At 42.4% G+C, this 16,078-nt stretch overlaps 1 protein-coding gene across 4 annotated transcripts in view; it reads left to right on the plus strand.

Annotated features, from left to right (window-relative positions):
- The first annotated feature begins 15,001 nt into the window (after positions 1-15,001).
- The window catches only part of VAPA (VAMP associated protein A), a 57,601-nt gene continuing 56,524 nt past the window's right edge, over positions 15,002-16,078 (plus strand). Inside the window, exon 1 of one of the 4 annotated variants that reach the window (XM_054723705.1) lies at positions 15,002-15,505. In XM_054723705.1, the coding sequence (XP_054579680.1) occupies positions 15,427-15,505 (79 nt within the window). In that variant the 5' untranslated portion in view covers positions 15,002-15,426. The remainder of the gene's footprint in view (positions 15,506-16,078) is intronic. The other 3 variants (XM_054723706.1, XM_008159781.3, XM_008159790.3) reach the window with 3 other exon arrangements.

Raw genomic sequence — 16,078 nt, forward strand, 5'->3', positions numbered from 1 at the left:
GTGATGGAGAAAAATCTGTGACTCATTAAAATGTCCCCAAAATACATGGGAGAGGCTCAGTAAAGCATTTAGTTATGAAAAAAATTGGATAAAAATCATAAAGTGTTGGTTGGCTAATTCTATACATAGACATTTTTCTTTCACTCTTATTTTTTTCTGCTCACTTATATAATGAAAAGAAAAAAAATAAATGGAATACTTTCAAGACTCCAACTGCTTATAAACTGCTAGGAAAAACAATGTCTGGGAGGTCAGAAGCAAAGGAGAGTGAATATAATGGCCCAAGGTCAAGCATGTTCTGGCAGAGTCTTTGAATGCTGAACTTAACCTGAGGTTCTGTGTTTCAAATGAGCATTCTGGGCCTTCCAGGCTTTATATTACAAACAACCCTACCGACTAAATCAGTAGGAGTTTTTCTGTTTGGAGATGAATTGTCTAAGTGATTGTGAATGTCATGGGGTAGGTGATATGTTTGTTTTTTGGTGGCAAGTTACAGAAACCCAACTCAAACCTGTTCCAGCAAAAATACCAAGTGTATCGAACCTTGAAACTGGAAATTCTAAGGGGACAAACTGCTTCAGGCAGATGTGGGGGGTTCAACCAACTTCATCAGGACACTGATAATTTTTACTTTTCAACGTTGCTGCCCATCTTGATTTTATCTTCGATTGCTTCACAGTTCATGATCACAGATAAAAGTGAGCCTGTTCCTTTTAACTCCATCAAAAGTCCTTGGGGTGGGGTGGAGGGGGGAGTCCTTGGAAAGACTCTGATTGACTGGGTCGCATGCCTGAACCTGTGTATCTGGGAGAGATGGGGTGCTCTGATTGATCAGGCCTGGGTCACTTTGCACCCTGGAGCAGGGTCAGTGCCATCAAACCATATGAGCTAAGAAGGCTTACATGGGAGTGGGAGGAAGGAAGAACTGCTATGCAGACAAGCATATCCACTGCACGGGTCACATTTGGCACCACTGCATCAGATCAAGAGTTACACTAAATATGGTCAGAATCACCCTTATCCCTACTTAGCAATTCCCATGAAAAAATCCAACCTGATAATACTAGTAAGTCTGTGCACTTATCAAATTCCTTTTAAATACATCTCACTTCACTTTAATCCTATCTAATTTTCTTAGTCTGTAACTATATGGCCTTAAAACTAAATAATACCCTGTACTTTATTCAAATGACAAATTATCTTATGATAACACATTTCGCTAAAGATGACATATGGAATATGAATCAATGTACGAAACACTTATTAAGTAAATACTCGGAAGGATGCAAACGATATAAACAGGGTAAGACAGTTTTGGGGTCTGACCTTCTAAATGATGTTTTTGAAGTTTATTTTTCTCCAAGTATGAGCCAGTTGATTTAATAGTGGGGATTTACATATAATATTCCATGGGTGTTCAATACTTTTTGAGGCAGAAATATTAATTTCAAATCAATTACATTCAGCAAATATTTGAAAGTTATGATCTATTGTTCCCTAGAAAACTCCAATGTGATTTTTGACAGATTTTTAAAAATATATTTTTATTGATTTTAGAGAGGCAGGAAGAGGGAGAGAGAGATAGAAACATTAATGATGACAGAGAATCATTGATCAGGTGCTTCGTGCATGCCCACACTGGGGATCGAGCCCGCAACCCTAGCATGGGCCCTGACCAGGAATCAAACCTTGACCTCCGGGTTCATAAGAGGATGGTCAACCACTGAGCAACACCGTCTGGGATAAGGTGGGTATTTCAAAATGAGATTTGGCATGGGGAAGATTGGAGAAGACCGGGTTGTTCTCACTCAGAACCTACCTGCAGGCCTTATTGCTGTTTTCACTAAACGCCTCTGAAGGGTCTCTGGCCTCTGGAGGGTCATCTTACAGGTAAGGCTGGAGGAAGAAGGAAAGGACTGCTTCTCTGTCCTGTGCCCCAGGAAGGTCACAAAGCCTTGGTGTTTGAAAGACAAAGCTAAATGCAAGTCTAATGACTCATAGATCAATATTTGGCACTGACATTAAGGAGATCCAGGAGGAAGTCACCAACCCGTTTGCTAATGACTCTTAGTTTAGGAAAGGCAGATAGACTAGTCATCTCCCAGGGAAGGCTTTAAGATTTCCTTTAAATCATACCAGTTAACAATGGTTAGACTGTAGCGTGTTGTCGTGCTATCAGAAACAGCCAGATAACTGGAGCAGTATCTTAAAGAAACAATTCAACATTAATGGACTTTGATGATCCCCTGTGCTCATTTCCCTAATAAACTTGATCTCTTTCTGTGAGCTCAGAATAACTCATATGATAAAGATGCTTGCTTTGAAATTCCGTTTTGGTATCTGAGAGTTGTTTTTTTTTTTTTAAGTATTTATAAATCCAAATTACAATCCCACTCTATTTTGGATTGCTATTTTCATATATGTCTATGTCAGATATAAAAATCCTAAAATAAAGCTGGTCACTTATCTTCTTCAGGCCCCAACTATGGTACTGATTTGTTCCTTAAGTGCTCAAAAAAAAAAAAAAAGTCAAGATTTATGATGTGTGTTTCATATAATACACATGTTTTTTTTATTGATATTCAGGTTGAAGGCAGAAAGATAAGGTGCATATGTCAGGAATGAGCTGTATTCAGAGCTAATAAATAAACTGTTTGAATGCAGTGAATATTCAGAGCCCATAGGCTGAACTCTAGGAAAACTGTTTGGAGGTATATATAAAACTGAAAACTCCTCTGCTTTTAATTAAATTAATAAATTAGTTTCTAATTCTTAGGATTCTTCTATACTTTATTGGCTTGCTTAAATACCAGATCATGATAACCCTAGTTAATCCTTTTGGATAAAGATCAGATGCCTTTTCAACAATTCAAGTGAAACTTGTCCAAATGTCCCCTCTTCAGTAAGCATAGGAGTTCAGCTGGCCAGCAGGGGGATGGGAAATTCCTGAAAGTCAAGGGCTGAGAGTAGAGGTCTCTCTTACTAGTATATCAGGCAGTAGAGAAGCCAACAAAGCTGAACATGAAGCACTGGGGATGAGATCCAAGAAATCAGGAGGGAACTGCAGGAGTTGCCAAACCATAGGGGTGAGCAGGGGGTATAAAAGTCAGAATCTGGTTCCTGGGTGTGGAGATAAAATGGGCTCAGGTGAGATGATGTAGGGAAGATGTGGGAAGAGGAAGAGTTGTTACCTGGGACAACCATGGAATGAAGGGGGCAGAGGTACGCTGTAGAGTTGGGTCACCCTGACTTCGAGGACCATGGTCAGGAAGAATAAGATTTTAGCATTTGAGTACCGCCCTAGCAATTCCCTTTGTGTTTCTTTTCTAAGTAGATCACTGGGCTACACGAGAAATCTGAAATCATATTGATTATGGAATTTTCAGCAACTGGATAGCTGTAACTAGATGATGCTTACCAATCTCACTGTAAATTAGTTAATAGGATGGTGGTTTAAAAGTCCATCTGAGCCCTAGCCAGTTTGGCTCAGTGTGCCGCGCCAGCACAGCCAAGGGTTCGGTGAGCCTGAGGAGGGCTAGTGAAGGATTAAAGAAGACAGACAAAGAAAATACAGCTGGGGCTTGGCGGATCTCCCATGCCTGGATGAGGACACAGAAAGACCCAGCCTGCAAGCTGAGGCTTTATTTTATAGTGAGATCAAAACAAGGGTAGTGGTCAACATGTTTACAATGTTCTTGTGAGTTTCATCTTGTTTTGGCAGCACTTGCTGCACCTTCCACAGCCCATTAACTACCTAAGAAGGAACGAGGGAGGGCTATAAGGTTAAACCTCTATTAAAGCATGAAAGGCTACAGAATGGTAGTCCCTCCTATCATGTCTCCTTTTGACTAGCTGGTCTGGAACCTGCAGAAACCCAATGGCAGAATACCACAAACTTAACCAAGCTGTAGCTCCATCGTAGCTGCTGAACAGAGCAGCATTGTTGCTAAAGCAGATTAATAAGGCCTTATTATTCATGATCTGAGGCCACTGACTTGGCAAATGTGTTCTTTTCTATTCTGAAGAGAAACAATTTGTATTCATGTTGAACAGACAACAATATTCATTTACTGTTTTGCTCCAGGGCATTGTGAACTTTTCCATCTTCTGTTACATTATAGTATGAAGAAACTGGGACTGTCTGGACATCCTGTGGTATGTCACAGTGATCCATCACATTGATGACATCATGCTGATCAAGCAGGACAGCAAGATGGGCTAGTGTCCTGGAGGCCTTGGGAGGATGGTGGAGATTCAGAAACTTGCCTCTTCAGGAAAGTGTTTGGAGGTTCCAGTGATTAGAGGTGTGCTCAGATATCTTCTCCAAATTCTTGCTCTTGCATCCCTTACCACAAATAGGAAGCACAGTATGCGGTAGGTCTTCTTGGTTTCTGGATGTAACACATTCCACACTGGGAATACTGCTCCAACTCAGATGACACGGAAGGAAGGTTGCCAACTTTGAGTGGGGCTTTGAGCCTTGCTATGTGGCCCATAAAATCTAGCCGAAACCGGTTTGGCTCAGTGGATAGAGCGTCGGCCTGCGGACTGAAGGGTCCCAGGTTCGATTCCGGTCAAGGGCATGTACCTTGGTTGCGGGCACATCCCCAGTAGGGGGTGTGCAAGAGGCAGCTGATCGATGTTTCTCTCTCATCGATGTTTCTGACTCTCTATCCCTCTCTCTTCCTCTCTGTAAAAAAGATCAATAAAATATATTAAAAAAAAAATCTAGCAGAGTCTATGGTGTTGGAAGTGTCTGTGGTGGGAAAAGATGCAGCAGCACTTGTTGATGTTGATGACAAGCTCTGGTGTTCTGGAGCATGACCGTATCACCTGCTGCAGAGAATCCCTCATCTTTTGAAAAACAGATCCTGGTGTTTTACTGGGCCACTAAATAACTATGCATCTGGGGCTGCTCCTTATGGGCCCCCCCTGTCATAAGAATTTGTCAGACCCACCAAGTCATAAAGTCAGAGAGAGCCCATAGCAGTTCATTGTGAGATGGAAACAACACATTTGGGATCGAGCCCAAACAGGAAAAGAGAGCACAAGTAAACAACATACACAGGTAACCCAAACCCCATGTCACTCATGGTGGTTGCCCCCCCGCCCCCCGCCCCCAAGCTCATATCCTTGGCCTTGTGGGAGTTTTGTACAGTCAGCTGAAAGAGGAGAAAAGCGCTCAAGCTTGGTTTACAGATGTCAGCTAGTATATGGGTGCCAATGGGTGGGTGGTGGTATTACAGCCACATTTAAGGGTGGACAAACAACAATAACAACAACAAAAACAGAGGAGGTGAAAATGCCAGGTGAGTCTCTCCTGTTCCTGACCTATAGTCACCCCACTGCAAGGCTTTGTGGTGAGCAAAGACAGATGAATAAAACTGCATGGAAAGGAGATGAAGGGAGTTAGCAGTGGGGTAAAAAGTTGATCTAAAGCCCTCTGCCGAAAAGACTAAGTCCTTTCTAAGTCTGAAACTAGTAAAATAGTGTCGAGTTCAGAATATGGACAAGAGAATTTTAAATATGCTTGATTTGATGGAGTAGTCTCTGAAACACATAGCTTCTGGTGGAGAAAAAGCAAAGCAAAATGGAAAGAAATTGATCAGTAACTAAAACTACATATACAGTTACCTTTTGACCTAAAAATCCCACTGTTAGGGATCTATCCTGCACATACACCTCCGACCAAGTGAAAATACATATGTACAAGGTTGTTCGTTGGAGCATGGGTTAATTATTGCCAAGTATTGGGAAGAGCCTAAATTCTCATATATAGGAAAGCACAGTTGATCCTTGAACAATACAGGTTTGAACTGGGAAGGTTCACATATATGCAGAATTTTAAAAATAAATATTGTAAATATATGTTCTCTTACTTATGATTTTCTTTTTTTAAAAAATTGATTTATTGTCTAAAGTTTTACATATGTCTCCTTTTTCCCCGCTTGACATCCCCGCCCCCGCCCCGCAACCCCCCCCCCCCCCCCCCCCCCGCAAGCGATTCCCACCCCGGGCAAGCCCACACCGCTCCAGTGTCTGTGTCCATTGGTTACGCTAATATGCATTTATTTATGATTTTCTTAATAAAACTTTCTTTTCTTTAGCTGACTTTATTGTAAGAAAACAGTGTATAATACATACACCATACAAAATATGTGTTAATTTACTATTTATGTTATCAGTTAGGCTTCCGGTCAAAAGTAGCCTATTAGTAGTTAAGCTTTTGGGGAGTCAAAAGTTATACATGGATTTTTGGCTGCACAAATTGCTGGCACTTCTAACTCCTGCAATACTCAAGGGTCAACAGTAGTTAAGTAACACCACAAATAAAAAAGAATGAGGAAGTACTCTATGAACTGTTATAAGGGGTTTCCAGGGTATACCAAGTGAAAAAAAAAAAAAGAAAGAAAAAAATTACATTCAATTCTTAAAGTAAAAATGCGATTTATATAAAAAATATATACATGTATCTGCTTATTTGAGCTAATGGGAAATATATATATATTTCTGACTATTAGAACCATGTTAATGCTTCCCATACTTCCCCCTCCCCAAAGTAATTAAAACAAAGGCGATGGGCAAAATGGAATACAGGCAGCAAAAAAGTGATTTGAATTGCATTACAAGTGAATAAGATTACTGCAGTGAAGGGGGTGGGGCAGAAAAGCACTAACCTGAGTAACTTTGGAAAATAGTATTTTGACTGCATACCATAAAGTTAAAGACAAAACGAACTGTATACAAATGTCATCCTCGATTCAGTAAATCTGTTTTCCAAGGAAATGGGTTAGCGATTCTGAGATTACTTTATATGTATTATATGCATCTCCTACCTTTGTCCACTGAAAGGGCCTAAAGGTGATGGCATTCTAGTAGCATGAGCACATCTAGTGGCCGGCCAACCTTGGCTTCCAAACACCATTATCAAATTAAAGGGCCTGGATCCTCTGAGATCTGGCAGGGAATTGTAGAATGATCCTGAAACATGTTGTGATATCTAAAGTAAGGAAGTGCTCAAAAAAGGATGGAGGCACTTTGAAGTCTGAGCCCGGTAGCTCAGTTGGTTAGAGCATAGTCCTGATACACCAAGGTTACAGGTTCGTTCCCCAGTCAGGGCACATACAAGAATCAACCAAGGAATGCATAAATAAGTGGAACAATAAGTTGATGTTTTTTTCTCTCTCAGACCAATTAATAAATAAATAATATAAAAAATGATGGAGGCACTTTGAAACAACACATGAGCCAACCTGAAGGAGCTCCCAATGGTCAAATGTGAAAGAAAGTGAGCAATAATAAAAATAATGATACTGTATTATAATAAGATAGCCATGGGTCCATACTTAGATGAAAAATAAATAAATGTGGGGAGAAGGGACAGCTGCTTTTTTACAGTAGAGTCCAACAAATAAATGTAGAAGGAATGATGGAAATAGACTATCACTGTCAGGTAAACACCTCTATAATTGTTATAGGCAAAAATCACTGATGGATACTAAAATTAGTGAGTTGAAGTCTGATTAGAAACAGTATTTGCATAGTCTCAAAGTATTTCACTTAGCATAATGTCCTCAAGATTCATTTGTATTGTAGCCTGTGTCAGAATTTCCTTTTTTAAAAAAAACAAAACAAAAAAACTCACCTGAGGATAGGTTTACTGCTTTTAGAGAGACAGGAAGGGAGGGAGGATGAGAGAGAGAGAGAGAGAGAGAGAGAGAGAGAAACATGGATGTGATAGAAAAGTATTGACCGGTTGCCTCTTGTACGCACCCCGACCTGGGATGGAACCTGCAGCCTAGGTATGTGTCATAACCAGGACTCAAACCCCAAACCTGTTTTGGTGTCTGGAATGACATTCCAACCAGCTGAGCAACCGGGCCAGGACCAGAATTTCCTTTTTAAGGCTGAATACTCGTCTATTGTATGTATCTACCACCGTTTGCTTTCCATGTGTCTGCCAATGGACATCTCAGTCGCTTCCAACTGTTGGCTATTGTGAATAATGCTGCTATGAACATCAAATGTTTTTGTTCTTAACTAAAAACAAAACATGACAACAAACACAAACCAAAAACCCTCCAGAAAAATAAAATAAATTGTTCTAGTAGTAAATCTTAGAAAGGAGAGAGAGAGAGAGAGAGAGAGAGAGGGAGAGAGAGAAAGAGAGAGAAAAAGAGAGAGAGAGAGAGAGAGAGAGAGAACCTGGACATAAAAAAATGCCATGATCTTGAAATGTTTGTGTATCCAACTTCCTTGAAGTCAATCACTCCTGTTCCTATTCTTCCATAATTCTTTTCAGTTGCTTCTTTTAACTCACATTATATATTGGATTATGGTTGTTTAAATCAATTTAGACCAGCAACTTCTTCAGACTCAAATTAGGTATTGGACTTCTCTGTGTCTGCCGTAGCAGGTTGGCCCAAAACAGATCATTAACCAACAATTGGGGAAAAAAAATTTTTTTAATCCTCATTTTCAGAAAACTCTAGAAAATTATCATCTGTTTATTAAGTATTTCACTAGGAGATTTAAATGTCTACAGCCTTACATATATTTGACACATTTCAAAGGTGATATCAAATTTTGTAATATTTTTTAAAAGCTCACTATTTACCAAGCACTATGCTAAGCACTTTATTCACATCATATGAGTTAGTAATCATAAGCAATATTATGTATAGGCTGTATTGTCACTTTATAGATAAGACCATAGAGTTTAACTGCACAACAGGGCAAAAAGTGGTGGAGCCTTCAGTTCAGCCTGTCTGACGTCCAAATCTGTGCTCTGCACACACAGCTACTCTCAATGTGCTTAGGGCTAGACAAAGAAGTCTGTGTGTTCAGAGACTATGAGAAGTCAGTCAAGGTATCATATGTGGATTTAGTGTTCATAGGTATCTTTAGATTTCTTCTTGTTTGGGTTTCTTTAAGAATAATTGTATTTGTGGGAGAGAGCACATTATTTGCTAACAGAGAATCTGGTTGCTTACAGGTGCTATCATCTTTGCAATCTAGAGAAGGGAAATGGAATGAGGAAGAGAAGAAGATGGATTCAACAAAAAATGTACAATTTTGACCCTGGTCAGGTGGCTCAGTTGGTTGGAGCATCATCCTGTTCACCAAAAAGTTGTGGGTTCAATTCCTGGTCAGGGCACATGCCTAGGTTGTGGGTTTGATCCCTGGCTGGAGGTAACCGATCAATGTTTCTCTCTCACATTGATTTTTTTTTTCTCTCTCTCTCCAAAATTGTACATTTCTTTTTAATCCTCTCTCACTAAAAATCAATTAAAACATATATCTTCAGATGAGGATTAAAAAGAAATGTACAATTTTGGAGTCCAAAACTATTGACCCAAACAATTTAAGGATACTTATATATGGTCCTTCTTCTGCTGCTGGTGTGGGGTGGGATCTACTTGTGAGAATGGGAGAGATCGACACCCTCACACATTCCTATTAAAACTGTGAACTACAACCACCCTTTGGATAAACAGTGTACAGTATGTCTTAAAATAGGGAGATATCTTTGATCCAGTGGTTCCACTATTGGGTATCTCCTTATGGAAATAAAAGCATCCTATGATCAGGACAGAATAAAGATGTTTATTGCATTGCTATTAGTTGTGCTAAAAGCCTAGATCAATTTATACATTCATCAATAGGGAACAAATGGTACCATAGAATGATCATTTATTCTATGGACTCAGCTATTAAAAGACTGAGTTTGGCCCTGGCTGGTGTGACTCAGTTGGTAGGAGCATCGTCCAGTGGGTCGCAGGTTCTATTCCCCATCAGGGCATAAATCCAGGTTGCAGGTTTGATCCCTAGTCGGGGCACTTACGGAAGGTAGCCAATCAATGGTTCTCTCTCTCTCTCTCTCTTAAAAAAAAATCAATAAAAGCATATCCTTGGGTGAGGATTAAACACACACACACACACACACACACACACACACACACACACACACAAAAACCGTATCCTCTGGTGAGGATTAAAAAATAAAAAAGACTGAGTTTGATCTATTTCAGTTGACCTGGTCATATATCCATAATATACTGTTAGGTGAATAAAGCAATTGCATAGTAATATGTTCCTTGGTGAAAAATCCAAAACAAACTAGCTATATTTTTATAAGTATGGATAAAGTTAGGGAGTGATACACAACTCAGGCAATTAACACTGGTTAGCCTCAGTGGAGTGGAAATCGGGAAGTATAAGAGGAAACAATTCATTTGCTTTTGGATTGTGTCACTTGTTACAATAAGCCGGTATTGCTTTTACAGTATAAAAGATTGAGAAAACACCTATTATTCAAATTATTTTTCATATACAAAGATGATTCATTTATAGCTTTAACTGCTTTAAGTGGTCATAAAAACAAACATCCCCAGAATAAGTCTTTTTCTAATTCTTCTTTTCCCAGACTTGATTTTATCTGGCAAAGCTTCCATCTGCCTTGTCTTGGAATTTATATTTCTCACAGAAGTTTGACAAAAACGCTACAATAAGCACCATCAACAAAACCACATTGATACAAGTATTGCCTCCCTGTGATATGCACTGACCTTGTGCGCATTTCAGTTGGCTATCACTCTCTAGCTTATCCATCCGTTTGAGAAAGAGCTCTTTGTGTGAAGTGACTGTTTCAATTAGGTTTTGCCTCCAGCATCCTGTTCCTCTGTCAGGTGAAAAGTTTCCAGTCCTCACTTTATAGCACAATTCAGCAGATTTCTACACCGTTGACCACCTTCTTGACCCACTCTTGGCTTCCCTGACACCTGTCTCTCTGTAGCACCCTACTATCAGAAGCAGGAAGCAACACAACAAAGGAAATGAGGTGCTTGTTAAATGCTGGGGTGGGGTGGGAGAGCAGGCTCTAGACCAGGCTCTCCAGGAATGCCTCCCAGGGCAAGACTGAACTGCACCCCCAGGGCAGCTGCCGCCTTTGAGGTGCACTGCTTACTTCTGACCCAGGGAACAGGAAGCTGGACTCGAGAAGGAACCTTGCTTCTGCTGACTCTGCAGCAACTCACTGCCTCTTGATATCCAGGACTAGTACTAGTACATGGGTGCTGGAATGCTGCGCAGAAAGCCTCCCCTCTCTGGGCTCCTGCCTCAGCAGGAAAACAGCCAGAAGGCACAGAACACTGGCCCCCTCCCTCTCACGTAGAACTTTCCAACATCACAGGAGTGTAATTCACTGGTTGAACTTATTTCAAGAACAGATTCCTAGATGCAAAAGAGCATTCATGTTTGCCTCTTCTACTTGAATGTAAGCTTGTAAGGGCTGAAAACCACGTCTCTTGGTTTATCGCCGGGCACATAGCAATAATTTAACGTTAATAAGGGAACAGTCCTGGAACCAGGCACTATTTTAAGCTCTTCCTGTAGATTAAATCATTTAATTTTTATAAGAAACCTCAGATGTAGGTACTATTCACCCCAATTGACAGATGTAGTGTGGGGAAGCACAGGACTTGGTTGGAAGGTCTAAAAGGAGGGATCTCTGAAAGGTCAGAGGCCTCTGAGGGACCTTGCCGAAGGCAGCAGCCCCTACCTTGACTTTTCCAAACAATTCCGATCTCCCGTTTTGCTAGAGTCTATGTTTAGTCTTTAAAGACCTGACCTTGGCCCTAACCGGTTTGGCTCAGTGGATAGAGCGTCGGCCTACGGACTTTAGGGTCCCAGGTTCGATTCCGGTCAAGGGCATGTACCTTGGTTGCGGGCACATACCCGGTGGGGAGTGTGCAGGAGGCAGCTAATCAATGTTTCTCTCTCATAGATGCTTCTAACTCTCTATCCCTCTCCCTTTCTCTCTGTAAAAAATCAATAAAATATGTTTAAAAAAATAAATAAAGACCTGATCTTGTAGAAGCATACACTTCCTCAAGGATACTTACCCTGCTAATTGTATCTAGAGGTTAATTTTAGTTCAAGCTGTTGTGACAATAAAAGCCTAAGAAGGTAGGCGAACAGGACTACTTTTTACTTCTAAAATAAAAGTCCCTTAGCCCCTCTCTCACAGAAACGTATGTCAGAGAAATCTGTTCATCCATCACTCAGGTCTGCCAGTCAGCCCTGGCAATGTAGAACAAGCACAGAGTAGTGAAGTAAGTTGCAAAGACCACATAGTGGAGAACAGGATTTGAATCCAGCAGTTCAGAAACAAAGTTTGTACTCATTTACTGCCTCAATATTTATTGAAAGTATGCCGCTTTGGCTCAGTGGATAGAGCATCAGCCTGTGGACTGAAGGGCCGGGTTGCAGGCTCAATCCCCAAGTACAAGGCATGCAGGAAGCAGCCGATCAATGATTTTCTCATCATTGATGTTTCTCTCTCTCTCTCCCTCTCCCTTCCTCTCTGAAATCAATAAAAATATATTTTAAAAAAATGTTTCTCCCTCATCGATATTTCTCTCTATCCTTTTCCCTTCTCTCTCTCTAAAATCAATAAAAACATTAAAAAATAAATGTTTACTGAACTGAATTATGCAGAGAACTGATCATAAACGTATTCATAAATATAGAGAACCTCAATGTTTTAGACATGTTAAACTTTACTATTGGACAAGGTATACTTTGTTACCATTTGTACTGAAAACAAGTGTGTTTTTTATCTTTGCCAAAGCTATAAGAGATAATTTGTCCAAAGGTGACTACTATTAGTAATCAAGTAGGTTGAAGTAATATTCAAGGCCTTCATGCCTCTTAGATTCAGGAAAACTTGAATCTAGAGAAATATGTTTGAGTATATATTTTTATGCTAATATATCAGAGACCACTATATGCTGCATTAACCAATGCAAAAATGAACATTAGGCCCCTTGTTTCTCTGTTCCAAGCTTAACTGTTAAACAACAGAGAAGTCAATTACATTGTAAATTGTTGCCTTAATCACTCTTGCCATTTTATTGTGGCTTTAGAAAGGACAAAAATGCACAGAATGAAAAATTGGGTGAGTTTCTCCCCATAGTTTAGCTCTATTACTGACATGAGATGCTCTCACCTGTGTTTTTATTTTCATATTTAACAATAAAAATAACACTTGCTGTTATAAGGTTGTTCTGAGTAGCATGTGATAATGTTTATAAAGTACTTTGAACTGTTAGAAGAAAGGTATTAATAAACACCCAAGCACAAACCACTGAACTAGAGCACTATTTAAAGAGGGGTAGATGATTCAGGAGGGCTCTGAGTCATTATTAATGCAATGCTCTCAAATAGAATAGAATTATTCCCAAAAACATTTCATGTATTCTTACTAGTAGACTACCACATATTTAAATTCACATCCACATTAAGACTATGCCTATATGATTTTTGAAGCAATATTGAGAAGAGAAAAAACAATTGATTCCAAAGGTGACAGCTTACATCAGCAGATGTTTCTTAATGACATATAGACTGGAAACGGGAATATATCCCATTTCAGCTTCCTATTGAACTCAGGGTGAATGGGCAGCCATTGTCCCATAAAAGAGTGACTGGGATCTTTCTCAGCATGCTATCCTTGCGAATTGGCTGTTTGCAGACTGGAGATTTCCTTATGAAGATGAAGTGTCCATCTAGCTGTGGAGGAGCCAGAGCCAGTTCATCCCAGGCTAACTTGCCCATGGATAAGAGTTCTTAGGCAAGCAAAAAAAAAAAAAAAAAAAAAAAAGAGTTTGCGTCAGTTTTAGGGTTGTCAGTTCATAATTAAACGTATGTGGGACACCATCCTGTGCGTGAATGTCAACCTCAACTTAAAAAAAAAAATCTTAAACTCCCTTTTTACAAACATACAATTTTTGTATACTCTTTTAATAACCATTAAAATTTCAAAATAAATTTGTGAATAAAAAGAAATCAAAGTAAAGGTACACTTAGAATATGCTTTTCAAATGATTTAAGCGCTCCTAAACTCTGAGGTTTTTCATGGCTGAAGATACATGACTCTTGTGTAGCACAGTCTTCTATGAATGCTAGGTTAGCTATTCCGGAGGGCTATTCCCAGATATACTTTGTGTCTACGCCCAGACTACTGTTCCATTTGTCTCATTTATTTTCCGGAAAAACTGGGCTGCTCTTTTATGGCAGCAGCACCAATATATCCTCTGTTTCGTGGTGCTTCTAGGGATCTAAATTCGGGTATTACTATAAAGGTTTCTTTACAGCATATGCAATTTTTTTTTTTCATTTAATGTTCCTGTCCCCGATTACCTTGTCAATCGGTTAAAGATTTGTCAGCAACTTTGCTGCTGGGATTTTTCAGCTTGCTACATGCTCCTGTAAACGATGCAGATGGAATTCATTTCCAATATGTGAACGTGACAACTGTTTTGGTTTGGGTTTATCATTAACCAAAACGGAGAACAGACTACAGCAACTGAATGCTGTAGATTTTGACTTTTATTTCTAGCTTGTCAGATTTCCTCAACGGCGCGTTTGCTTCTTAAACGAGATGTGTTTCCTCATTTTCTTTTTTCAGGAAGCAGGAGAGATTGGATTGGAACACGACAGAGAATTCACCTCTACCAATAGAGGGACAGATAGAATTAAAGAGCAAACCGAAAAATCCCGGCGTGTTTTTCGCAGAGAATGTTTTTTATTTCTAACCAGGGGACCTCGGATCAGTCTCCAAGTTGTTGTTGTTGTTTTTTTTAGCGCAAACAAGACGCTCTCTAAGAGCCAAAATGAGGGTCATCGCGCCCCACCCGATTTGCCTCCAACGGACCTCAGTCTCTTTCCCGCCCACAACCAACCACTACTACAATTCCCAGCAAGCATCGCGCAGTGCCGCAAAGGGACCAGGCCCTGGGCGGAGGCTCCGCCCCCGCATGGAGCATGCTGGGAGTTGTGAATGAGTCTGACTACTCCTTCCTTTTATTAGGCATTCCCACTCGGAAGATGGCGATGTATTGCCACGGCGGGTTCTCCAGTTTCGTAATAGGAGCTAAAACGTGACCGAGGATTGTGCCCCCTTGCTCTGCGGTGCTCACCGCGTCGGTCCCCAGGAGCTTAGCTCCGCCCTCTGCCCACACCCGTTCCCTTGACAGCTGGCGGAGTACTCCTAGCGGCGGTGAGGCCGGGAGCGCGCAGGCGCACCAGCCCGCGCCCCGTAGGGCAGAACTCGAGGGCGGGACGTGCGCTAGGGGCTCCCGGCCGCAGGGGCGCGCACGTAGGCACGCAGAAGTCATCACGTGGGGCACTGAGGATCGCAGTGCGCGTGGCCGGGCGGCTGGTGTGGGGTTGAGTCAGTTGTGAGACCCCGAGCTGCTGAACCAGCGGGCTGCCCAACAACCGGCCTCATAGCGGCAGGCGTCGGGGTGCGGGAGCCGTGAGCTGACCCCAGCGGAGAGCTCGGCTGAGCCGTCGCCGCCATCGTCCCCAGCCAGCCAGCAAGCCGCCGCCGCGGGCGCGCCCCCGCTCTGCGCTGTCTCTCCGATGGCGTCCGCCTCTGGGGCCATGGCGAAGCACGAGCAGATCCTGGTCCTCGACCCTCCCACAGACCTCAAATTCAAAGGTAGGCAGGGAAGCAGGCAGCCCCCGACTGGGTTGCGGCGGGCGGAGGGCTTGATTTGGAGTGGATGATGGGCGTGGAGGGAATGTCTGCGGCCGGGGCCCCAGGGAGCGACCCCTCCCCCACGCCCCGGCACTGCCATCCTCGGGCGGAACCTCGCTCCGGCTCTCGGCTGGCCTGCCCCGCGCCCGGGCCCTCTTCCCTCCCCTGCCCGCCCGCATCTCGGTGCGCGCTCCGGCCCGGGAGAGGCGGAGGGGCCCGGTCCTGCCGCCGCCGCCATCTTGCGGTCCCGCGGGGGCGCCTCCTGGTGCTGCCCGCGCTGCTGCCCGCGCCTGGCACTTGTCCTTGGCCCCCGAGGAACGACGGGCGTGGTCTGGGAGGGCGTGGGTGGGTGGTGACCTTACCGCGTGCGCTCTGGTCTACGGTGGGAAGGGGTGGGGGGGGGGGCTGCGATTGGCGCAAGTGCGTCCGCCACCCGCGCGGGTTGTCAGGAGGTGGGAGGTGAGGCGAGCGGCGGCGCGGCGGCCCCTGGACACGGTTCCCGGAGAGAGAACCACCCCCCGGCCCTCGCTGCCT

This window comes from Eptesicus fuscus, chromosome 12 (assembly GCF_027574615.1).
Source record: "Eptesicus fuscus isolate TK198812 chromosome 12, DD_ASM_mEF_20220401, whole genome shotgun sequence".
NCBI classification, from domain to species: domain Eukaryota; kingdom Metazoa; phylum Chordata; class Mammalia; order Chiroptera; family Vespertilionidae; genus Eptesicus; species Eptesicus fuscus.